Raw genomic sequence first — 27,315 nt, 5'->3', positions numbered from 1 at the left:
TCTTACTGATTGCATAGGGTGGACAAGTGTCTTTATGCAGCTAACGACCTCACACAGGAGCACTGATTCAGGATAATACATAGAGTGGAGGTGTACCTTTACAGGCGGACTAACAGGTCTTTGAAAGTCAGAATTCTAGCTGATAGACAGGTGTTTAAATACTTATTTGCAGCTGCATCACACAAATTATTTAAAAAAAACATTTTGTGATTTCTGGATTTTTCTTTTTATATTATCTCTCTCACAGTGGACATGCGCCTATGATGAAAATTTCATACCCCAGCATGATTCTAAAGTGGGAGAACTTGCAATATAGCAGGGCGTTCAAATACTTATTTTCTTCACTGTACCAGTGGAGGTATGGAAGCAATTTGAAGAGGTGGCTGTGGAGTTTTGACCAACTTATTCAATAGAATACTAGCAGAAGAGAAGATGCCAGAAGAATGGAGGAAAAGTGTGCTTATCCCTATTTTTAAAAACAAAGGCGATGTTAAGAACTGTGGAAACTACAGAGGAATAAAGATGATGAGCCACACAATGAAGTTATGGGAAAGAGTAGTGGAGGCTAGACTCAGGACAGAAGTATCTGCAAGCAACATTATTGTTTCATGCCTAGAAAGAGTACCACAGATACATTATTTGCCTTGAGGATGCTCGTGGAAAAGAACAGAGAAGGTCAGAAGGAGCTACATTGTATCTTTGTAGACCAAGAGAAAGTCTATGACAGAGTACCAAGAGAGGAACTATGGTAATTCATGCACAAGTCTGGTGTGGAGGAGAAATGTTAGAATAGTACAGGACATGTATGAGGGCAGGAGAACAGTGATGAGATGTGCCGGAGGTGTGTCAGAAGAATTTAAGGTGGAGGTGGGACTGCATCAGGGTTCCTGTTTACGGTAGGAATGGATAGGCTGGCAGACGAGGTTAGATTGGAATCCCCTTGGACTATGATGTTTGCAGATGATATTGTGATCTGCACTGAAAGCAGGGAGCAGGCGGAGGAACAATTAGAAAGACGGAGGCACGCACTGGAAAGGAGAGGAATGAAGATTAGCTAAAGTAAAACAGAATATATGTGCATGAATGAGAGAAGCGGAGGGGGAAGAGTGAAGCTCCAGGGAGAAGAGATAGCGAGGGTGGACAACTTCAAATACCTGGGGGTCAACAATACAGAGAAATGGTGAGTGTGGTCAGGAAGTGAAGAAACTGGTCCAAGCAGGGTGGAACAGCTGGCGGAAGGTGTCTGGTGTTCTATGTGACAGAAGAGTCTCCGCTAGGATGAAGGGCAAAGTTTATAAAACAGTGGTGAGGCCGGCCATGATGTACGGATTAGAGACGGTGGCACTGAAGAAACAACAGGAAGCAGAACTTAAGGTGACAGAAATGAAGATGTTGAGGTTCTTGCTCGGAGTGAGCACGTTGGATAGGATTAGAAATGAGGTCATTACAGGGACAGCCAAAGTTGGATGTTTTGGAGATAAGGTTCAAGAGAGCAGACTTCAATGGATTGGACATGTCCAGAGGCGAGAGAGTGAGTATATTGGTAGAAGGGTGCTGAGGCTGCCAGGCAAAAGAGCGAGTGGAAGACCAAAGAAAAGGTTGATGGATTTTGTGAGGGAGTACATGAGGACAGTGGGTGTTAGAGAGGAAGATGCACGAGATAGGCTAAAATGGAAAAAGATGACACGCTGTGGCAACCTCTAATTGGGACAAGCCAAAAGGAAAAGAAGAAGAAGGTGTGTTGATACATCAATAAATAACTATATAGAAATCAGAGCGAGATTGATCAGCTTCTGGAATGTCTGTCAGCACCCCACCGGTCCTGCTTGGGTTTTCTCAGGAAGTTAATTGAAAGAAATTGTTTGCAGGTGTGAATGTGAATGGTTGTTGGTCTATCTGTGCCCTTCGATTGGGTGTCAACCAGTTAAGGGTGTACCACGCCTCACGCCCGACGTCAGCTGAGACAGGTGCCAGCACACCCACGACCTTAGTTACGATAAGCTGTTTATAAAAATGGATGGTTGGATGAATGTTTTTATTCAGCAAGGACAGGGGAAATGAGTCTCAGAGTTGATGGGAAGATACATATAAACACGGGGCCATCCCGGAGGAAAACCTGTTGGAGGCTGCAAACGACTCAAGATTGGGAAGATTAATCTTCCATCAAGATAATGATCCAAACATAGGGCCAAAAATACAATCAATGGTTTTAAGAATCAGCAAAATGGTGCCCTCGGGCATCAGGTAGCCTTCACCAGCACACCATGAGTACCCCGAAGGGCTCTTCTAAAAATAACTCACTCGAGATGTGATTTTCTCGGTTATGGAATGTTATAGAAGTGATCGTTTGGAATTGTAAACGCAGGCATTTATTCATAAACTGTTTCATATAGACTATTGTGAAAAATCATTAACATGAGCACTCTCCTTATATAAATGTTTATATTAACATGACAAGAGAATTACAATTGAGCAAATTTATTTGAGAAGTGTGTTTCAAACTGGTAGATCATCGGATTAATCAAGTAACTTTAAATTTAAAAAACGTTTGTGACCGTTTGTGAGATCAGGGGTCAGCAAAACGCGGCTCCGGAGCCACATGTGGCTCTTTCATCCTCATGTTGTGGCTCGGTGTGGCCTGGGAAAATAAATATGTCCAATTGAAGTGTATTATTTAATTCAAAAATGTGTATCAGGTTTTCTTTAGACAAAGTTTTAAAGTTTTTTCAAAATTAAAAAAAAAAAAAAACAAATTTCAGTGATCAAAATTCACTTTCTTCAGAGATGTTTGACAACACTTGACGTGGCATGCACAGAAAGCCCAGTGACACCAAAACTGGACAGGATCTGAACAAAGTATTTTATTTGTTTGTTTGGTTAATTGTCATTGTAAATTGTAAGATTATTGTGATCTCAAAATATTGAAAATATTTGTATTATTTTTCGTCGCTCAAAATGTGTCACATTCCGAGATGCATACCTTAAAGACGGAATCTTGTGTTAAAAACACCCGAAGTTCAGACCTACAGTCAATCCCATTGAGCATCTGTGAAAAGAATTGAAAATTGCTCTTCACAGAGGCTCTGCATCCAATCTGCCTAAAAACATGAGTTATTTTTCAAAGAAGAAAAAATTTAATTGACTCGATCTGCAAAGAACGACACAGTGGCGCAGCTGGAAAGCGTTGGGATCACAGTTCTGAGGACCCGGGTTCAATCCCAGCCCTCGCTGTGTGGAGTTTGCATGTTCTCCCTGTGCCTGCGTGGGTTTCCTTCAGGCACTCAGGTCTCCTCCCACATCCCAAAAACTTGGAACATTAACTGGACACTCTAAATTGCCTCTAGGTGTGATTGTGAGTGCGACTGTTTGTCTCAATGTACCCTGCGATTGGCTGGCAACCAGTTCAGGGTGTACCCTGCCTCCTGCTCATTAACAGCCGGATATGCACCAGCACTCCTGAGACCCTTGTGAGGATAAGTGGCTAAGAAAATGGATGGATGGATGGAGTTTTTATTAAAGCATCAGGTACGTCTACAATGTATTGACGCAGAAGAACTGAATATAAACGTACACATTTTACCATTTTGTATTTGCTTAAGATTTTGAAAACTATGTAGCATGTACATTCCACTTTACATTTATTTGGTACTTTAGGTTAGTCAATCAGATAACATCCCAATGTAAATATTTAGGTTTGTGATTAAAAGGTGGCAAAATATGAAAAAAAAAATCTGTGGTATGAATATCTTAAGGCACTGCGTAGTTTAAAATCTGGTTGACACAATGCATAGGAGTACACAATCCAACTAAAGGTTCTAGGTTACATAAATATAATCCACATACACAGGTCTATAAATATTGGGGAATAGACCAGTGTCATTGATGTCTCCTAACCACCACCACAATGGATATAAAGGAAAAGAATAACTGCAAATGCATACATTCAAATCCATTGGCGTGGTGTTTAAAGCCAAAAACCCAATATGGACCTGGCTGTATGTATACTAAATTACAGTAACTAAATCGACCATTCCACCAAATTGATGCATTTGTCTCAGTTAAAAAAAAGTGGCAATCAGGGAAATTAAATTTGATTTTAGAAATTGTAATGTGCATTGATTTGATTGAATATTTGAAAGATTTAAGAGATCAGTTTAAACTACCGTAAAGACTTGAAAAATAGCATTTTATTGTCCACGCTTCTTAAAATATAATAATTAAATATAATTGGAATCCTTTAGAAATGTACTTTTGTCCTTATCCCAATTATACTATTTTCATTAGTGGTGTCACTGGGGTTTCACTTAGTCTTGATACGCTAACTAAAACATTACACCCTCAGAAAAGTTTTGAATGCTACACCTAGTCACATGGGTCTATAGGACATTGCATCATTCACATCCTCTGCAAGCCATGGGAGGGCTTAAAGTACTGCACAATAATTTTTCTGTAAATTTGATATTTCAACTATGCTTGGAAGGTTAAAATTTGAACCACAGTGCTGTCATCTAAATTCTTAGTGTCAACGTGAATACCATAAAGGCCATTTGGAAATAGTTACAGAGTTAGTTAATTCAATCCTAAAAACTCACTTTGTTACTCAAATGAGGAGTTTGCGTAAACTACAACAATGACATTAAAGAAAATAAAAATGCCTGAGAGGGGCCAAATCACATTTTGAGTACTATAAGATTAAGAGCTTTAAAAACCCCTATTCAAGTTTCCATAGCAAATGGCACCAATTCAATGGAATGGCTAATATCCGTAAATTATCTCATATGAAACAGTGAGAATCACAGCAGGACACCAAATACCCATGAACTTATAATATACAATATAGAGAACACTATGGTGATTACCAACATTACCTTTTTGTAGGCTTTTGATATGCCCAGGGTTTCCATGAACAATATTAATTGTCTTCGTTTGGTGGATTGGACTCCTTAGGGGGCTGATTGGATCTGGGATTCTCTCTAGATGGCTAAATGTGCGTATCATTGAGTCCTCATCATGAAGTAACAGCACTGAACTGGAAGGCTCAACGTATCTTGTTTTTTTGTTTTTTGAAAGATTTTTCTTTAGTGTGACAAAGAGTTCACAATCACTTTTTGGGAGAACAATTTCTTCTGTTGTGCTGCTGACCTTTGATACACCAATACAGCCATTGGATGAACTCAGGTCAACTGCAATGTCTGAGCTGCCACTATTATCCTCATTCATGAAAACATACATTGTCTCAGGCAAACTAAGCCCCTTTCGAGGAACTAATTCTAGACCTATAGTACTGGATACAGCATCTGCATCTTTGAAATCATCATGAGCACAACATGAAACTTTCTCAATCGTGGGACTGGAAAAAAAAGAATGATTCACTCCAGGTTGTGAGTCATGAGGTAGGGTGATGAGATAGGTTTGTTGACATCCTGGATTAGTCTTGATACCATCTTCAGGGAGAAATAGATCAATTTCTGTGCTTGCATATTCCATCCCCTTATTTAGAGATACGGTGGGAGGTACTTGTCTTTTGGAAATTTCAAATGAAGCACCGTGTTGTGCAACAGCACTAGACTGAGATTTGTGGCTTTCACAGTCTACTTTTTGTAAAAGGGTGCTTGGTTCTTTACCTTTCATGTTATTAAATATGCAACTGCCATTACCAGTTAGATCTGGTTGTTCATGGGAATCTAAATGGCTGTCTGGACTAAATTTCGATTTGGCCTCATAGTTCCAATCTTTTTCGGTTCGAGAAGTATTATCTTTTGCAGAGCCATCCAGCACCATGCAATTCACTGCCAAATCTATGGATTGACTAGATGAAATAATTTGGAAAGAAGTGCCTTCCGACTGCCCAAGAGCTAAACAGGCTTCACCATGGCTTTTGTCATTTTCCAGAACATCTTTCACTTGCAACTTTTCTGAAGTTGCAACAAAATCTATAGGTAACTCTTCCAGATTATCTTGTAATTCATTGTTGTCAATTTTATCGATCACATGCTTATGAACTTGCAAATTATCATCAGGTCCTTTTTCAAATATAAGATTCAATGCAGTGAGTCCATCCTGGCCGGTGTTGTTAGGTACTGTTTTTTTAAGTGGTGAGAGGGTTAAATTTAGTGTTTCCATGAAGCTCATTTTCCACTTTTGACAGTTATGCTCCACTGGTTGCTTGACTGATGTTTTCTGAAATTTTGTTCGTTTTACCATATTAATGGCATTGCGGGATTCTTCTGATGGCTGGTTTTCATCGATACTTTCTTCAGATGTAGTATTTCTTCTTTGCTTACAAGTAATTTCTTTATGTTGTCTGTCTCCCTTCCACTGGTATTTTTTTGAAAGCCTATTCCGTTGCTTCTTATTGGAAAAATCGTAGCTATCTTCTTGCGGATTTGTTGAAGACCTCTTCTGTTTTTTTGAGTCAGAATTTTCCATCTGTGAACTGCAATGTTCATTAGTAATTTTGATTTTTTCACGTCGACAGTAGTCCTTTGTGCAGCTATGACGAGTTGAATGTTGAGAATCAAGGAGGGGTATTTCATGTCTCCATTCTCTGGTTCTCCCTCCACAGGCATCCAAGGAACATTGTGAATGCAAATTAGTTATTGGAGGGCTTTTACTCCTTTCTGATCTGTGATAGCCATCAAAATTTTTGGTGTCCCTCCTTTTACCTGTCCTGGAATCATATCGTCTTCTAATGTTTTTGTCTATATTACGAGACCTGTCCCTTTCTCCAGCATAATCGTTCCTTTTAGAAGCTGAACTTATTCTATACTTTCTGTCTTGAGTAACAAGTTTCTGACAATGTTGTTCTCTGTATTTGGTTTTATGCTTATCTGACCCACAATGTCGAGTTGATGAACTAATGACAGAATTGCTGATAGAATGTTGATTCTGCTTGTAAGACAATTGACCATGTCCACTTGAGGAACCTTTGGAATGGCTACAAGAAGAGACTCTTGTCACAATGCAAGAGGCACTGGCCTTGTTATGAGGACTATCATTTTCTGTTTTGGGTGGTCGAAGGTGATCCTTTGGAAGACTACTATCCCTTGATGATGATGATGCTTGAGAAGGAGAAGAGTGCCTGGAAGGACTGGGCGTTTTAGATTTTGAAGTTCGACTCATGGAGCTAGTGAGGGCCTGACGAGAGAAGTTTGGATCATGAACTTGATTCACTCGCGAATGATGACCTTTCATTGACCTGTGGAGAAATGATTGAATTAAATTATGATTACTTCATATTTAGTGTAGAAATCTAATTTATACTCATGTGGCTTGGATGGGAAATAAAAGGGAACCAGAGGGCACATTTCAGATTTCATATGTTGTCAGTGTAGTGCTCAGCAAGCAATTTTACGTGCTTGTTCCAATATTAATAAACACGTCGCTAATGTTCACAAATTGGAGAAAAAAAAAACAAAAAAAAACATCTCACTGCATTACATTAAAGGTGAAGTTTATAAAAACCCTTTGTCATATGGTGAAATAATTCTGAAAAAAAATAATTGTGAAGCAATACTTTTTTTAGATTGTGATTGAGTAATGAAATGTATTGGATTTGTGAGTGTTCTTAATGGTTGGAACAAAATACTTCATGTTAAGTGTTCTAAAATGTTCAGTACAAAACTACAATTCTGAATTATCTAATTCAACCAAAACTCCTTGACTTCATGATTCCGCAGTATTTAGAAAGTAAACCTGAAGCTCAAATAAATTAATTCTTATAGTAACATAAGAATAATTATAATAGCACTTGTAATCAATAATAACATTAAAAAAAGTTATAATCTCCATTATGATTATTGGAACTACAAAGACATTTGTAATTAACTTTGAACATGTTTTTTCATTGTCTATAATTAGAATTCAATGCCAATATAAACAAGTATCGATTGATGTATTAAACATCTGACAGTTTCTAGGCGGTCACAAGCGCAGTCGCTGCACGCTTGTGCGCACACATTCTTGTTCATCAACGTGGTGCCCATACCCAAACTGCCCATAATCTGAGGTGAGGCAACATTCAAATCTTGCTGCAAGCTTCAAAATTGCACACGCCACACTTGTCTGTGACATCATGAGCAGACATCACCTTGCCTTGATGTGGGTTGTGGTTTGTTGTTTTTGCCATCGACATATCGTCAATTATCTGACTGTTATTTGAAGGAGGCATATTTTTCATTGGATCCAGCGAGAATTGGTCAAACACCTCTCTCAACATATCCATAGCTGTAAGAAAAGGTCTTCTGCAATTGTGTGTAGGTTGGAAATACAATTTCCCACATTGTAAGAAACATCGAGTTCCTGCTTTGAGCACAAAATGTCAAAGGCAGAACACGGTGTAGCACCCAAAATGCACAACTCCAGAGGCAAGGGCCAGTTAGAGAAATTGTTTTTGATGACAAGCAGAGGTCAGTACACAGGCAAGCAGTCCAAAAAGGCAACAGTATCCAAAAACGTGAGGCAAAAGACGAGGTCGAAAACAAGGCAGGGTCTAAGCTTACAAAGAGTCAAATGACATGGAACAAGAAATGCTGGAACGTGACGACAATCTACAACGAACTGACAATAGGCAGAAAGAGACGTGGTATATAATTGGTGTCATTTGTGCAGATAAGGTACATGTTGGCTGCTTACAGGAGCAAGTGTGTACAAGCCAGGGGCATGACCATTGACGGTACCGCACCTCACCAACAGCCCGTACCGGACGGCCATGGAGCCTCATGACATGCAGCATGGAACTCCCAAATGAGCGTGTTGTCGAAGATAAACGTGGACAAAATCAAAGAATGCTACTCAGACCCGTAGCACTCCCAGCCTACAGATTGTCCCAGCTTCCCGATGAGACGACAACAGCCACGCCACTGAGAATACAACGTCCCGGTCCATGGACCTGGGGAGGAGGAGGGGACCTGAAAGCCGTGCAGGCTTGAGCAGGCTGACATGAAACCTGGGTGGACCCACATCAACTTTGGGAACCGAAGTGTTATACTGACAGGGTTGATGACTTTTGTGATGGGGAAGGGCCCAACGAACCAAGGAGCGAGCTTCTGGGATCCCATCCAGAGTGGAAGATGCTTGGTGGCGAGCACAACTCGACCAATTTCAGGGCCGGTATCCTTTTACGGTCAGAAGTCTTGTAGGGTTCTTCCCTTGGCGTAGTAGCATTTGCTGGGCTGGCTCCAAGGACCTCCTGCAATGTCTCACCAAGCTCAATATAGAGGGAAACGTGGACTCGGGGAGTATGGCAGGAATCCGAGTCGGTGGATAACTATGCACAATATAGAAAGGAGACATACCAGTGGATGCAGAGGGGAGAAAATTGTGTGAGAACTTGACCCAAACCAGCCTTGGACTACAGGAGTGTGGTTCCTGAGAGGTGAGACATAGGAGCCCAGTCTCCAGGTTCCTGGTTCAGTTTGTCAGCCTGCCCACTGACTGCAGGACGAAAGCCAGATGATCGACTAACAGTAAGACTAATGAACGGGGAAAATCCTTTCCAAAAACGTGAAACAACTTGCAGACCTCTATCAGAAACTCTATTTTTGGGGAGACCATGAAATTGAGATTGCCACTGACCAAAAAAAAAAAAAAAAAAAAAGTATTTTGATCAAAACTACAAATAATAATAGTCAATTTGATGATAATAGTTGGAAAAAGTGAGCTAGGACCGGATAAAAGCACAAAGTTAAGTCATTCTGACTCTATACAATGTGCATCACAGTGGCGGCCACATTTTTCTGTGACATCATGAGCAGACATCACACTAGAGCCCTCAGCATTGAAAACACAATGTGCCAAATGCAATGGCAGATGAACAAGAGCGATTTTCTGATTTTTCTCACGCCCTTTCAGAGACTGAAGCTCTTTTTGAGGAACCCGATGAAATATTCTAAATGACTGGGTCATAATTGTTAAATTTCCTAACCCTTTTAGAAGTCTTGTGTATGTAGCGTACTCAGGAGGACCCCTGCTGGGGGAAGTAAATATCATGCCTGTTTTTTCAAATCAAACTAGAGCTATGTGTTATGTGTGTCTATATTGTTATTTTAGTGATTCATTCTTTATTCTTCTCTTTATTTCCCTTTCTTAGGTGCTTTATTACTTACGTACTTTAAGTTATTTTGACACGTTCTGAGGATCTGAGGATTCGATTACGTCGTCGGATGCGGATGTCTGGAATGTTCGGAAGTGCCTATTTAAGGACAAGGATGGCTGTCGATGGAGCTTCTTACTGCCACTGCTGCTTTTGGACAAGTACACAGGTACATGGATGCCACATTCTTTTCTTCCTTTCGTCTTTTGGATATTTCCGGAACATTTGTCTACTGGAAATAACATTCGCCTATTTGGAACATTCGTTCGACTTTGTGACTATACGTCGTTTGGCTCGTTAGTTCGTGTTATACGCTACTAAACTGTCTTTGTACTATTTTGTGTTAGGTTGGTATTCTGTTGTGTTGTATTGTACTGTGTGTAATTAAATTTTCTTAAACTCAATACAACTGCTTTGTTATGTTTTGCTGGCTTGACCAAGGGGATTTATTCTAAATTCACACGAAACATGCAGAAAACTGTGAGACAAATTAGTCCCACCCCCATTACTTTTTTTTACTAGCTCTATGCATACCTATCATTTGGAACCCACAAAGCTCTTGTCCTTTGCACCTATGTAATCCATTTTTCACGAAAAATCGGGTCTTTTGGAAACGTGTGAAGACTGAATCCATCCTCCAGAGTATTCGAGGAAATTCCAGCAACACAAATAGCCGGCATTTTGGCAAAAAAGCAGAAGAAAACAGCTAATTTCTCGCCTGTACAAGAGGTAAATGCACTTGATTCTACAGCTGAAGTTGTCTGCCTAATACCTCACTTAAGGCTTCTTCTTCAACCCCTGCAAGGATGACATACTGTCTTGTTGGTATGGGCCCAGTGAATCACCCTTCCCCTTAAGGACGAGACCACATAAAGGCTGGCTTCCAGGCACCCTTCGGGACTATGATTTTGTTTTCAGTGAGTCTTTTACCAGCGTTTATATTCCCCAGACAAAGACAGAAAAGAAATAAGTATCGGGGAAAATAGGTTTGGGATCAGATACCCCCTTTACTTTACAGTGAATACGCAACAGAGCATCTGGTTTACCATTCTTGGCACAAGGTCGGTAGGAGAGCACGAAGTTGAACCTGGCGAAAAATAGAGCACATCTAGCTTTCATAGCATTTATTTTCAGACTTAAGAAACTTCAGTTTTTTGTGATCTGTCCATACTACAAATGGGGCCAGAGCTCCTTCCTTCAAGTGCCTCAACCCCACCAAAGCCACTTGACAGCTGGTAGGTCACGGCCCCCAATATCATAATTTCTCTCAGATGGAGTCAGCTTTTTTGAGAGGTAAGCATAAAGATGTAATTTGCCATCCTTGAGACTTTTCTGGGAGAGAACCGCTCCTGTTTCAGCATCAGACACATCAACCTCGACAATTAACTGCTGTTTAGTATCCAGTAAGGTGAGGATAGGAGCAGAGGTAAAGTTCGATTTAAGTTTCCGGAAAGCTGTCTGACACACCAGGTTCCATACAAAGGGTCTGTGTAGTGAGGTAAGGTCATGAAAAGGTGAGGCTACTGTACTGAGGTTCCTAATGAATTTACAGTAGAAATTAGCGAACCGTAGGAACTTCTGTACATCCTTATGTGACATGGGAGTGGACCAATTAGACATGGCTTCTACTTAACTAGCGTCTATTCTGATTTAAACTTGAGCTAGCACAAATCCCAGAAAAGAGACAGACGCCTGGTGGAACTCACATTTCTCAGCCTTGACATAATCAGAATAACATTTATCGGCCAGGTATGTAAGAACGCAGAAGGAATTTGTCACGGTAGTTAGTGCCACCAAAGTACAACATACATGTTGAGGACGAAGAACAATCGTCAACAGTCATTGACGGGGAACTTTTTCTTTTTTCCTCATAAGAACTCACAGTTGTGCAATAATGCAGTTTTCTCGCAGTTCGAGCAGTTGGAGAGCCCATGAGAGCGATAGTCCAGTGAAATGAAAATTGTGCAAAGGATATCAAGACCTTAACAAGTGTATATGAAATTTAGTCCTGCGGTAGTCTATCGGTCTATCGCACATATTACTAAAACTGATTGGCCCAGTGAGGTGTGACAACAACAACTTGAGGGTTAAAACTGACAACATATTGCAGTGAATTTTAACTTTGTTCAAGAATTTCATAACTTAATTGCAAGAGAGAAGAATGCCAGCTAGTTTTGGCTTGCATTGATCGGTAGCGTCTGCCCGATGGAAGGAACTGGAACATTGGTGGCCAGGATGTGGAGAGTCCAATAGGATTCTGCCCACTCTTGTCATAGTCCAGGTGCCATGGAAGGCCTGGAGGGTGGGTAGGGTGGTGCCGACAATACGCTGAGCAGTTTTAATTGTCTGTTGAGGTCAGAGTTTGTCCATTTTTGTGCCAGCCCCAAACCAGACTGTGATGGAAGTACACAGTACTGATTCGATGACTGCTGTGTAGAACTGTCTCAACAGCTTTTGTGATAGACTCTAGCCAGAAGAAGTATATTATTCGCAGGGCTGTTTTGAGGATGGAGTTGATGTTTGTCTCCCATTTTAGATCTTGTGAGACTGTAATTCCCAAGAAAGAGAACAATAATAAAAAAAAAAAACTCCCACGAGGACGTGTGGTTCGAGGCAGAAAGTCAATCGTCATAAGGCTTATGCGGTGGAATGGATTTTCCCATTCCCAGAGGACCAGTCAATATGGGGGTTATGTAATCTCAACCAATGCTTCCCTAAAATCATAATCATAATCAGGTCATAATCGCGAAAACTAATACGTTCTGAGTGGGAAATGTCAGCATGAGCCTTTGGCGCAGTTGAGTAATTTTGCCCAAAAAACTCCCATCTGCAGAATAGGCGTTGCGGTGACATTTGACCTCAAAGGTTCTGAGGTTCATACACCTAATAAGTACAATGTTTCGTAAGTTTGCATTGGAAACAAACTCAGTGAATACTCTTGTCTGAATTTCTTGCTTCGGAGAGCGTAGTGTAACTTGAGGAAGAGCATAGGCAGGATCACTCTTAGTGACATTCAGATTCACTGTTGTCGTGCCTTTGTGAGGGGAACTGGCAGTTTTGACATGACAGTTGCTCACAGAAAGACCAAACTGACCGCAGTAGAAGCACGGTCCTCAGCCAGTGTTGACGTTCCTCAGGGGAGAGATGGACCCTCCCAAGTTGTATGTGTTCTTGAGGCTGGCAACAGGTGTTTTGCCTATGTTCAGTTTGTTAACCCAGCATGCGATGACGCATCCTTCCGCAGATCTCTGTCTTCCTCGCAGTCTATGAGGCTGCCTGAAACGTGATTAGGGAGCTAGCTGTCTCATGTTCTGGAGTGGAATATTGAAACACCTGCTCTATAGTCTTCACAAACTACGTCCATGAATGACAATGGACCAAGTGGTGGCTCCATTCAGCAGGAGCCCACGCCTCCACGCGCCAGTCAGGTGGGAAATGACGAAAGCGATCTTTGGAGTTCAAAGAAAGGGTAGTTCGCACTGGGAGATGAACCACTTGATACTCCATGGTCTTCTCTGGAAGACAGCTGTGGGGAGACAGCAGTGGAGGTGCCAGGCGGCGGCATGAAACTGATTGGCGAGGAAATAGTCGTACAGTGGCGGCATTGGGTGCTGTGCCGGCGATTTCTTTTTTCTGAATCATATTGATAAGCGCATCAAACTGTGAGGCCATCTGTCGCATCATAGCGTCCTCCTGTTCTGATAGTCTCTTCAGTCAAAGATGGCGGGCAGCAAGTATTTCATCTTGCTTCGTGATGCATTGTCCTTGCACTTGAAGGGCTTTATGCACCGGGTCTGAGTCTGCTGGATCCATGTTATGGCCAGTTCTTTCTCTCAAAGACAGAACATGGGGTAGGACACAAAATAGATCACTCCAGAAAAAAGGGGCAATTTGAGAAGACGATTTTAATTACAGGCAGAGGTTGGTATACAGGGAGGCAGTCCAAAAAGACAACGGTATCCAAAAACGTGAGGAAAAAAGCAAGGTCAAAAAACAAGGCAGGGTCTAAGCTTACTATGACCCGAATGACATGGAACAAGGAGCACTGGAACATGACGACAACGTAAGACAAACTGGCAACAGACAGAATGAGCCAACGTCTATTTGCATGATGTAATTAGGGCAGACAAGGCAAACGTGGGAAGGCTGCTCACAGGGAGCAGGTGCTTATGAGGCAAGGGGTTGACCACACCTATGACACGAAGCTGTAGGACACTTTTGTGATCTCATCAGGTCTTGTTCTTGTGAGAAAGTTGTTTGGTTTCTAAATGGCTAATGAGTTGTAATGGCTTCATGCCTTCCTGTGGCAACACGTCGTTGCACAAAACACTGAGGTTGTTTGCCTTTTTTATGATCACAAAAAAAAAAAAAACATTTTCTATAATCTGTGTCATACCTGGCTTTAGCCATTGTCAATACTGATTTACATGTTGAATATGAACCAGAGCTCTTTTTCGATCTGGAAACTAGTTGGAGTACGCCCTGAAGCTCAGTGGGTAGGCCCTGTAGCTCAGTGGGTAGGCCCTGTAGCTCATTGGGTTGAGCACTGGTTTGGTAAACCAGGGGTTGTGGGTTCATATCCCACTGGGGCCTCCACTCCCTGAGAAGGGTTGCGTCAGGAAGGGCATCCGGCGTAAAAATTGTGCTAGACGTATATGTGCGTTCATCTAGATGATACGCTGTGGCGACCCCGGTAGGGACAAGCCGAAAGAAACATTCAAACTAGTTGGAGTACATTAACATTATAATTCATCTTCACTAACTACAATTAGGACAGGCATTCCAAGCCCTTCATAACTAAAGAATGTTCATTTTCCTTTTTCCCCAGTTTAACTCCAGTGACCCAATGAAAATGTATCTGTGACCCAAAAGTGAGTCCACTAGTTGAGAACCACTGATATCGGGGGAAGTAATCATTAGGGCCACAGGCTTGCTACTGGGCAAGGGGGAAAAAAAGGCATTTATCACACAATTATTTCATTTTACAGCTTAATTTGTTGTTTTGCATTTCGCTGGAGTCAAGGTCAAACCTTGCATCTCCAAAACCATCACTTTACAGGAAAACAAAAAATGGCATTAACAAAAAAAGACAGACATTTTCAATGCTTTAGAGGTCTATTAAAATATTGGTTAAAATGACACCCCATTGGAACTGACCAATAGTATCAATTTGTGAAGAAATGTGAAATTGACCAAATTTAGACATGCCAGCAATATATATACATATTTACACTTACGACTGGTTCAGCCTTTGAATCACAGCATCCTTTCGCATAACCTCTTGTCTGGCTGTACATAGAAGTGCAGAAATATTCTTTCTGAGGCGGTTGTTCTCAGTGTTCAGCACGGTGTTCTGTTTTAAAAAAAAAAAAAAAAAAAAAGTCAATTATCATTTTCTTATAAATGTTTATGGCCTGCAGTATTGTATGTGACAGAAATTGAATTTGAATAATTTATATTTTAATTGCTAAACTTGAATAATTACATGGAAAAAATTAATTTGAATTCATTTTCAATTATTGTGTTAAAAAGCTGAAGCAGAATCAGATAATTTGAACTTGAATTTATTAGTTTTGAACTGAAGTCCAATGAACTTGAAAGCGAATTTGATCAATGAAAATTCAAATCGATATGTTTTCACAGTGTTATCTTTTCAGATTCAATTTTAGAAATTCAATTTCAAATGAGCTGTGACACAGATCCGAGGAAGAGCAATCGATCGCAGGTAGAGTTCGTCTTCGGCCAATCAGCACATCCGTTTTTGAGCGTGTGGCTTTGGCGAAAAATCCTCTTACCAGCTACAGCAGCTAAAGTAAGTACTAACCATATCAACAATTTTCTCACTGCATACATTCCCAAAGGTGCTATTGAGATGAAAAGTTCACCAAATAGTGGGAACAACCCAAGTCAGCTATACATACAAATAAAGTAGAACAAATAAACTCAGAAATTAAGTTGTGTGTAATAGTGTGAAAGTATTGAACATCCCAACTGGTACTATTTAATACTTTTTACAAAACTGTTTGGAATTACAGGTTCACGATGGGTTTCGTATGGAGAAACTTGTCTAATGCATTGCTCTGGTTTGAATTCGGCCCATTTCTCCACATAAGCAGACTTCAAATCTTGAAGGTTACATGGGTTTCTTTTATGGACCCTCAGTTTCACTTCATTCCAAAGATTTTCGATGAGATTCAAGTCAGGTGATTTGGTGGGCCATTCTTTTTTTTTTTTTCTTTAAACCAATTGAGAGTTTCCTTGGCCGTGTGTCTTAGCTCATTGTCATGATGAAATGTCCAACCCCATTTCATTTTCATCATCCTCGTAGATGACAGATTTTTGTCAACAAAATTTTGGGACATTTGCCCATTCATCCTTCCTTGAACAATGTTAAGCTTACCAGAAGGCTACGATTTACTGAAAAGCAGCCCCACACCATCATGTTCCCACCTCTGTGAACTTCACTGTTGGTATGGTGTTAGAAGGATGGTGTGGCCTCCAAATTTGGTGTGCATTATGGCATCCAAAGATTTCAATTTATCTCTTATCAGAGCAGACTATTTTGTCCCATTACTTAACTGGTTTGTCCAAATGGTCAATATCGATCTCAACTGTGTGCCCAAAAACCAACAACAAAAACAAACAAAAAAAGACATCAGCCTATCGTCCATCTCATTGCTTGATTCAGGTGTGGGCAATATGTCGAATGGACAGGTCAATTGACATTATGTTAGACCAATCTTTGCCTTTTCTGACATGTCATATAAAGGCATGCTCGAGCAAGCTGGCTTCCTATTTACCATATGTCTCTAATTCTACCTCCACGGCAGTTTTTCTTGGTGTAAAACTGAATTATTGCTTGCACAATATCGTTTGCAGTGCATGCTGACAGCTGAATGATGCTCCCAAACAGTTTTATGGTGAATGTTATTTTGCTCCCTGCATTTAAAATACAGTGTGCCCTTCCAGTCACGGTTCACAGCCCTGCATATTTCCACTTTTTTTTTTTTTTTACCATATTTTCACAATCGGAAATGTCTTAAATTCTCTTATAAATAAACAAGGTCCCACATTAGACCTACTGGTTTACAATGTGGTGTGCCTTGTGTGCACACTGAGTTCCAACATTTGCGATTGCTGTGGGACTTGTCCAACAAAGTACACTTAAACACACTGGTTACACTGTTAGCATAAATGCCACGAACTCCTTTATCGTGCGTGTATCTAAGCTACCATATGATGGCGCTCACGAGGTAGTGAGGAACAATTGCATTTCACATCTGTAACCAGAAGCAGCTCCCTACATTGTCTGTGCAAGGAGGTCAATGCTGAATTTTGTACACACTCACGATGTCTCATCGAAACTAAAATTATCACACCACAGCAAACAGAGTAGTATAACTAGCAAATAATAATGTTATGAGTGTCTATATTTAGTTATTTATGTATAACATTGTATTGCAATCAGTCTGTATTATTTTTCTTTCTTACATAGAGTACATTATTACATCATCTGACACGGACCTTTGTTCAAAGTTTTAGAAGAGGGGACTTTACTACGTCGTCAGACGCGGATATTTATTGACTGTTTGGGAAGTGCCTATACAATAAGGACTGGGTGATTTTTAATTAGGCTTCTTACAAGGAACGACTGATCTGCCTTCTGCCACTCTTCTTTTGGACATTTCTGGATTATTTCTCCATCGCTGTTAATAACATTCGCCACTGGATTCATGACTCAATCACTGGAAATAACCTTCGCCTACAGGGACATTTGTTCGGACTGTGGTGTCTATACATTGTTTAGGCAGTCAGCTCATATTGTGTGATCTAAATGTCCATATTCGCTATGGTTCCTCTATTTTATGTTTGCGTTTGTGTGTAATTAAATTGTCTTAATGCAATGCAACACCTTTGTTATATTTTGCTGGTTTGACCAAGGGGACTTCATTATTCTAAATTTACACGTAATAAAACAAATAAAAGACTGACTCACAAAATAATTGATACAAAACATGGACTTTTAATGCTATTTATATGCTCTCATCATGCTTAGCGTTACTATGGAGGTCCCTCTAATGAGCTCATTTCTAATCCTTATCCAACCTGCTCATTCCGAGCGAGAACCTCAACATCTTCATTTCTGCCATCGCAAATTCTGCTTCCTGTTGTTTCTTCAGTGCCACCATCTCTTTGGAAAAATTAGCTCTCTTTGTTTGCACAATCCTGACAGTCTTCTGAGGTTGGTTCTTTGGAGAAATAATGTAAACTGTGACAAGAATAATTTGAATTGTGACAAAACTGAACCACACATTTCATCATTGTTAGGGATTGATTTTAGCTTACAAACGCTGATGAATTCTTGAAACAAATGTTATTTTCTTCGGCGTCAACAAGCAATGCTATGAGTGATAAAGCTATATCAGAAAAGTCCTTGTAACGTCAAAGGTAAACCACACGAAAGGGAGTGTTTGTCAGATACTGGAAACTCGGTCAAAGTTTGCGGACTTTAATTCATAAATACTTGTATTTTTCTGTAAAGACATAAAACAAAGTATGCATTTTATGGTACAATTGAACATATATTTTCATCTAACTAAGATAACTTGCGCTCGAAAATTGACATTACATACATTATATTACAACCGCAATTGCTGTACCTCTTCCAATGCTTTTCCTATGTTCTCTGATGTCCTTCTCTAAAAGATTGGAAACTATTATATTTCCTTTCATCTGGGATCATAGAATTAAGAATGCACATCTTTGTAAGCTGAAACACGATGGCAGCTTTGGTCTCCCTGACTTTTGTCTATATTATTGGACCTTTATTCTTATAGTAATGGTGAGTGCGGTAAGGAAGTGAAGAAACAGGTCCAAGCAGGTTGGAATAGCTGGTGCCAGGTGTCTAGTGTGTTATGTGACAGAAGAGTCTCTGCTAGGATGAAGTGCAAAGTTTATAAAACAGTGGTGAGATTAGAGACGGTGACCAAAGAAAAGGTTGATGGATGTTGTGAGGGAAGACATGAGGACAGTGGGTGTTAGAGAGTAAGATGCACGAGATAGGCTGAGATGGAAAAAGATGACACGCTGTGGGGATCCCTAATGGGACAGACCAAAAAGAAAAGGAGAATTCTTACAGTAATTTCAATTTTGCCGAATGACTGCGGAAGCAACTGGAATATTGTTTGGGTGCTGTGATCCTGTCCCCAGTTAATCAGGGGTCTCAAATTCATTTTATCTTGGGCTGCAGGTGGCAGAGTCTGGCTGAGGCTGGGCTGCAGCCTCGGTGCACATGGACACACATGCAATTGAAATTATCTTAAATGTCCTGTCATTTTTTAACAAAAAATATAATGAAGGAAGTTGGTGTGAACAACTTCTTTGCAAAACTATGATTTTAAAAAAACCTCTTCATGGCAACACTGCTGTAACTTTGACTCATTGAAAAATATTTTTCCACTTGCATCAAGCTAGGTCACACCCCCGAGAGCCATCTACCCCTCTGTGATTGATATGTTCATGAGCTCTGCACACAACATTGTAAGAGTGCCATTCATTAAAAAAAAATTAAAAAAAAAAAAAAAGAGGGCCTCAATAACATTCAACTTTCATATTAAGGAGGGGGCCACAAAATATCGTCGACCGCAAGATTGAGACACCTGGTTTAGAGAGTTCTGTATATGGGGGAAGGACTGTCATAAATAGCATGGTATATTGGAAGCGAATTAAGACGTAGTTCGGGACTGTCTCGCTTTCCTTCTTCCTTCCAATAGCTGGGAACTCCTTTCAACTATCTAAACATGATACTAGCTCCATTGGAGAGAGTTAGGTATTTACATAATTGGTGACTTCTATCTAAATGGTACCTTTGCTTCTTTTGCTGAGCTACAGGAGGCATATAACCTCCCCAGGAGTAATTTTTTAGGTATCGACAAATTAGAAAATATGTTCCCACCCACACACCCTCTATTGAAAGAAGAAAGAAAGGTGCAGCACATTTAAGAATCCTTGGTATTAATCTTCCTCCTATGATTTAAGGAATATTTCCCATTAATTGAATGTCTATTGGTGGCACGGTGGATCAGCTTGTAAAGTGTTGGCCTCACAGTTCTGAGGTTCAATCCCGGACCTGCCTGTGTGGAGTTTGCATGTTTTCCCCGTGCCTGCGTGGGTTTCCTCCGGAAACTCCGGTTTCCCCACACATTCCAAAAACATGCAACATGAATTGGACACTCTAAATTGCCCCTAGGGGTGATTGTGAGTGCGGCTGTTTGTGCCCTGTGATTGGTTGACAACCAGTTCAGGGTGTGCCTCCTGCCCGTTGACAGCTGGGATAGGCTCCAGCACCCCTCGCGACACTCGTGAGGATAAGCGCCAAATGAGATGGATGGATGGATGGTCTCTTGTTCTTCGTTTTATTAGTTTGTTCTTAGTACTCAACATGAATCTCGAACCAGGCAACGACTGCCAGAGAAATTTCTGTGTGTGTTGTTACATACTCGGCCATTAAATCTGATTGAGTATAATAATAATTTCTTAAAGGGGCGTAAATAGTACATTATAAAGACACAATGACAATCACTAAAACTAAGGATATGATCATGAATAGACGGCCACGACAGGTTTTGTCCTGCCACCACTCAAAATGTTCCAAAGTCAGACCCTGACAAAGCAGTGAACAAGACTAGGCTAGGAAAGCATACGTTGATTTGATTCGAGGGCGCACTGTGTTTGGGGAACCCATTGCGTCTCTTGCCACAGTACGTAGTCGTCCTCGATTGCAATGCATTGATGAATCGAGATATTGACCGAGCCCTAAATGAAATGTTTCTCGTTATTCTGGCAATTAGCGAACAGAAATCCAACCAACCATTTTCTTAGCCGCTTCTCCTCACAAGGGTTGCTGGAGCCTATACCAGCTATCTTCGGGCAGGAGGCGGGATACACCCTGAACTGGTTGCCAGCCAATTGCAGGACACAAAGAAACAAACAATGCTAATAGAATAATATGGGCAAGTTAAATTCACCTAAAACAAAGTTTTCCCTATTTCATGTCACACGGGGAGGGTGGGGGGAGTATCTTGTGATGTTTTGATGTAAACATCTGGTATCAACTGTATGCACAAATAAGACATCGGAATTGAAATTTTAAAACGTACTGTATGTGTATGATTGAGACAGTTAGAAATTTCAGTAACAAACCTGTATCTCCATCCGCTGAAGTCTTCTGTGTAACTCTTTGATCTGGTGTTGGGCTGCTTGGAATCGGGAATTCAACTGCAAGCATTAAGGGGGGGAGATTGGTCAGTTGACTGCAACTTCCACCAATTTAACCCTGAAAACAAATGCATGTAAAGTGCTGCGAAAGAGTATTTGCCCCCTTCCTGATTTCTATCACACACAAAGGTTTCAAATCATCAAATCAATTTTAATATTACTCAAATACAAAATACACTTTTCAAAAGAAAATTCCATTTATTTACGCACAACAAATCCAAATACAAACCTTTCTGACCCTCTGTGAAAAGGTAATTTGCCCCCTGAACCTAATGCGCCACCCTTAGAAGCAATAACTGAAATCATGCGTTAGGAATAATTGGTGATTAGTATCTCACATCGTTCTGGAGGTATCATGTCAAACACTTCTTTGCAGAATTGTTTCAACTTTTGGCATGAACTGCCCATTTAAGGTCACACCAAAGCATCTCAAATGGATTTAAATCCGGACTTTGACTTGGCCACTCCAAAAGCTTTTTTTTTATATATATATATATATATATATATATATATATATAGAGTGATGATCACTGACCTTAACCTGAGGCCTGTAGAGCTTTTGATCAGAAACAGAATCAGAATCAACTTTAATGGCCAAGTATGTAACCACCTACAAGAAATCGCTCTGGTACGACATTCAGAAAAAATAAAAAACGAACTAACAAGCAAAAAGTACAAGAGACATTCAGTTAATAGGAACTATTCCTTATAAGAGTCACAGATGTGCAAGATGTGGAAGATGGAAAGTGTTCTTCATTTAGAGAGGTTAAGAGTGCGTCTACACCTCACATTGTGTTAAGATTATAGAGAACGCACTTGGCGGTTTCTGTTATAGACAATTGTGCAAAGGGACGACGAAAGTGACGGATCATGCGATAGTCTACAATATATATTACTAATACTAATAATGATTGGACAAGCAGGATGTCCCAACAACAGCACAAGGCAGAAAATACAGGTTTACTGATCAAAAATTTAATGACTTAATTGCCAGAGAAAAAAAAACTCTTTGAATGCCCTCTAGTTTTGACTTGCATTGATCGGTAGCGCATACTGAACGGAAGAAGCTGCAAGAGCTGGTGGCCAGGATGTGGAGTTACCGAAAAGATCCTGCCCGCCCTGGTCCTACATCGAGTGGCAAGTCTTATATGTGGGTAGGTATGGAAGTAAATATCCCCCACCAGGATTTGAATTAAAAATGCCACTGAAAATGTTATGTTGTAAAATTTACATTGCTATTTCAGTGATCACATTTTCAGAAGCTGTATTTCAGTTCAACTTTGAACAAATTTGCCATATAAAAAAATTAAACCTTTAAATTTCAAATGCAATATTTTCCGTCTCCTGGGATTCAACTAGCTCCAATTCGCTGTCTGCAATTCAACTGGCTACAATTCAGTGTTACGAAGGCAGGATTACTTCAAGTCAGAACCCAACACTCAGCCAATCCAGTTATACTTTCTTAGTCTGTGATGTCACGGCACTTTTCAAAACTGCAGTTAAAGCTATTCAGGTCGTCACCTAGCTCACTATTGTTTTCTACTGGGGGGACTGTCCCTTGTAATTAGTGAGCAATTGTAATCTGTGCCAGACTGATTAGGAGTCATTACCACCAAATTGTTTCTGTTGTTTAGCTGCATAATCCCTTTCGACAATATTAATTGCTTTCGTCAGATGGTCTCCTGGCAGAGGTGCCTAAGTCTGGCTGTAAACCATGGCTTGTTGTTAATGAACGGGCAAAAGGTTTTGTTGGTACATACACACACCTCATAGAATCTGACATTACGTAGGAACAACATGCGTAAATTTAACAAGGTTGCTCACTGAATTTTCAAAGACACTAGTGTGTACAGTAAAAGCAGCTTTGAAGTTCTAATTTTGCCGCAGTGGTGAACTTTTTATCTGATTTGATCAAAGTCTTCGCGCACTTAAGTGCTTGCCTGTATGTAGGTATTCAGTAGGGTAAGAAGTGATCAGAGGTGCGAAGGGAAGTGGGATGAATTACATATAACTAAGTATAACAGTGGGCTACAGTTTTATTTTACGTGATGCTTATATACAGTATAGCAAGTCCGTGGTTACGTTAAGCAGTGTTGAAACCTCCTCGGATAATGAGCAGTGAATCTGTTTTTTTTTTTCCTCAATCTCATTTACCTGCTCGCCGCACTTTAGCAGTGCTGCATTCATGCTAGCTTGGGGTGGAATGTAAACACCTACGAGAATGAATGAATGAAGAATGAAATGAATGAAATTCACGCGGCGAGTAAAACTTCCAGTTCAAAAATGACGACTCCAAAAGTGGGCTGGAGTGTGTGCACCATTTGTCATTGATATAAAAGCATATACCACCGCCTTTTGATTTCAGCGCCAGTCTGCGATGCAGTCCGCCCGATAAGGATGAAAGCCGGAGAGCGTAACTGCTTAGTCAGGGACACGGCCACAAAGCCAAGTCTGTGTGAAGACCAGGGAGACAGAATATCCAAAGTCTTTGCAGGTCATGATCAGAAGCTGAAGTTGAGCCATTTTGTTGGCTAGGGAGTGTAGATTCACAAGATGCATCAACAGAACCGCCAGTCGGTGTCCCCCTCTTTCGCAGTTCAACTTGTGGTAGCCGCCTTTGACGCAAAGCTTTGTCGAGCGGAGCGACGAGTAACTCTGGAAAAAGACTGTGAATAAGCACGAGTTGGTGAAAAAAGTCAGCAGAAGACTCTGATGGTTAGCAAGTGATTTCTTGTGTTTGTGAGTCCCGAGGTTACCGAAAAAGTAACAAACGTCAACAGTGATGGGGAGCATGTACCGAAAGGAGCCACATTGGTGGGCGCCAACTTGTTGTTCAAGGTTCTTTTGTGACCTGGATGACTAGTCATCACTCACTGAGTAATTTTAGTTGTTCGTCCATTCTTAGCCTTGAAGCCTGCCCTCTTCACTTCCTCCCTGAAAACGAATGTGCATGAAGAAATTCTTTTCCAAAAAAAGACCTGTTTCATCCATATTAAAGACCTCAGGGACATAGGTTCCCTCACTGATGAGGTTTGCAAATTCTTCCTCCACCTAAACACGGGCAGCATTGTCTATGGAGGAAGCCTCGCAATACACTTTTTAAGCCCTAACCATCTTATACTTCCCAAAAAGTCTGGTCATCGAGGGGGTGAATGGCTCCTTGCAGTGCCAGTGCAGTCTTGAGATGAGTTGGCACTTTCATTTGCTTCTTCATCACCGTAAACGGGCCGGATTTGTTCATAAAGGGCTTCACCTTTTGTCCTGATCATATTGGTGTCCAAACTCATCGCTTTCTTTCTGCAATCTTCGATCCACAAAGCTAACGTGGCTTCCATGCGTACAGTCCTCTTATTTCCATGTGTAGAGTCCTCTTATTTTGCGTAATCACCACACATTTGGCTTCCTTGTTGAAGGTTATCGACATGATTTTATGGATGTTTGTATGGCGATCTTGCTGGGGTTTTTTTCGTTTTGTTTTTTTTTTTTTTTTGCTTTCATTGGGCAATGTCGCGTCAAGGACCATCACTCGCCTTGTACCAAGTATCTTCTCGTACACAGTATGTGCTTTTTGCCGATCTGACTTTTTAGGGGGGGACGCGATGCACTGAAGCTGTAATCGGTGAAGCACGAAGTAGAGATGGGTTACTATACATTGCAAGGATTTGTTCATGAAACAATCAAGGTTGAGCTCTTATCTAACAGTCAAGGAAGCCATCAACTAACTACTTAAACATGACATGGAATTATACTACATAAACTGTCCCGACAAGTTGGTTTATGTGTTTCTCTGAAACTGACGGGAGATATGTGTTACACATTGATTCCAGATAATTCAGATAACATCACCAGTGTGGTAGAAGCAAAGGTTATGAGGGATGCTTTTGGCACGTCTGTGAAAGCCAGCTGGTTATCCAACTCCTGGTGACAAGATAGATTTGGGCCCATTGGTGCAAAGATAATTCATCTGTTAACAGTACTAGTAGTGGCATAGTGTGTCATTTTGTTTTTTCACATTGTTGCTCACTATTGGAAAAGTCATGATCCTTAGATGGATTGGCGTTGAAATGCCTGTATACAAAGGACAATTATCAGTGTTACAAAGGGATGACTTTCAGGACAAGGACAATGAAAATAGAGACCATTGTACTTGATACATAACCACTGTGAATTTTGTGTATTGTTTGTATGGGAAATTAACTCTTCAATGCACAGATGTCTTCACTGTTACTTCCTTGAGGGGATCCACAGTGGTGACACCCAGAGGTGTTATGTCTACATCCGTTTGGGACTCGGGGAAGCGGGTGGCATGGAAAGGAGGTTGAGACATTTAACAACTCCACTACTGTTAAACATCCCCCACTGGTGTGTTCCAAACCAGTGGAGGTGATTGGCCTCCATGTGTTGTTTATTCAATATCCACTTGAAAATTGTTAAGGGATGGTGGTTAGCTGCAAAATACAGGAATATATTTTAGTTTTCTAGGAGTGTAAATTCTGGAGCTGTTCGGGCCCCAGGTGTATGGATTTGGACTTGGACTGGTGGATGGACTGTGTTATGGACAGCAGGCCCTGGGCAAACGCTTATCAATTTTCTATGCAACAAACTCCAGCAGTGTTATAAACAATGGACCCTATAGATGACAGCCACAGTTTAAAATGTCTTTTGTTTCCATCTGTGTGATCGCCATAAATACTAACCGGGAAGTGTTGTGTGCTTACACCTATCTATCCGTCCATCCATTTTCTTAGCTGCACGATAGTCGCTGGAATGCTGGAGCCTATCCCAGCTGTAAACGGGCAGGAGGCAAGTTTACACACACGCAGACACGGGGATAACATGCAAACACCTCACACGGAAGTCTGGGATTGAACAGCTGCGCCACCATGCAGCCTCATAAAATATGTTGTTGCCTATAAAGTATGAGCACGAGAGGCTATAACTAAGTAGCTAATAACCAGTAATGAATTTAGATGTGTGCAGATTTCCCCTGCTGGTGAACGAGCGTCAACTGTGACAGCCACAGCTTTATCCTGTCAGGTTAACTCCGTGGGAGGTTAAAGAAGGAGGAATTTGGGTGCGTTTTCTCAGTTTTGTTGCACAACACATCGGCATCTTAGCTTTGTGAGAACGAATCGTCTGTAATGCTAAGCACCGGCGACGTCAGGGGTGGAGTCAAGGATGTTTCTTCCGCGTTTGGCTGTGAAAGCTGGCACAGATCCAGATTTTGCTTGGATTTTAAAAATGTTCTTTATTTTCAATTAATTTACACAATATATGTAATAATAATATTACTTCACATTGGAGGGTTTATTGTACATATGAAGTTTGGCGAGAGTCTTCCTTTAAGTAGATGCCTCTCAGCATTTTACGATTTCTTGATCAAGTAAATTCTTCAAAATTATAGTTTAGTTTTGGGTTGTTTTTTTTTTTTTACTAATACAGCGTTGTTACCTCCAATCAAGTGTCTCTAGTTGCCTCTATGTTTGTAATGAATTGTGGCAACTCATTACAGAGGGGTGGTGTTATGTATTTTAGCATTGCATTAGATAAAACCTGAGTTTGGAGAATTAAGGTCTGAGGTTAGAAAATAAAGACAAACTGAGTAACTCTACTTCAAAGGAACTCAAAAGTCCAGAATTCTATGGCCAATTGGGGCTTTCGGGTAACCACCTGGGATTAACATTGGGGCTCCTGGTTCGAAATCTGCATTCATTGACTTATCGCACTCAAATATTCAATGACCAGAGACTTCCCAGGACCAGAAGAGAGGAGAGGGGCCGTGAGATAGGTGAGGCGGGGAAGGTAGGGTCTACAGAGGAAAGATCAGAGTAGGACCACTTGTCCACCCCCTTGGAGATCGGAGGAATTTTGAAAGAAAAAAGGATGAGGGGAACTTTTGATTTTTTTTTTTTTTTGCCATTGGAAGACAATAGACAATTGGACTG

At 40.8% G+C, this 27,315-nt stretch overlaps 1 protein-coding gene across 5 annotated transcripts in view; it reads right to left on the bottom strand.

The window, feature by feature from the left end:
* The window catches only part of casp8ap2 (caspase 8 associated protein 2), a 102,935-nt gene that overhangs the window by 41,010 nt on the left and 34,610 nt on the right, over positions 1-27,315 (bottom strand). For 2 of the 5 annotated variants that reach the window (XM_061812807.1, XM_061812806.1), the window contains exons 5-7: positions 21,296-21,370; positions 15,331-15,446; positions 4,869-7,198 (exon numbers count right to left, since the gene is read on the bottom strand). In XM_061812807.1, coding sequence (XP_061668791.1) covers positions 4,869-7,198; positions 15,331-15,446; positions 21,296-21,370 — 2,521 coding nt within the window. Of the gene's footprint in view, positions 1-4,868; positions 7,199-15,330; positions 15,447-21,295; positions 21,371-27,315 lie in introns of those variants that run through there. The other 3 variants (XM_061812809.1, XM_061812810.1, XM_061812808.1) reach the window with 3 other exon arrangements.

Source organism: Syngnathoides biaculeatus, chromosome 23 (assembly GCF_019802595.1).
Source record: "Syngnathoides biaculeatus isolate LvHL_M chromosome 23, ASM1980259v1, whole genome shotgun sequence".
NCBI classification, from domain to species: Eukaryota; Metazoa; Chordata; class Actinopteri; order Syngnathiformes; family Syngnathidae; genus Syngnathoides; species Syngnathoides biaculeatus.
Note: the sequence above shows the minus strand (reverse complement) of the source record. Positions and strands in the feature narration are given on the sequence as shown.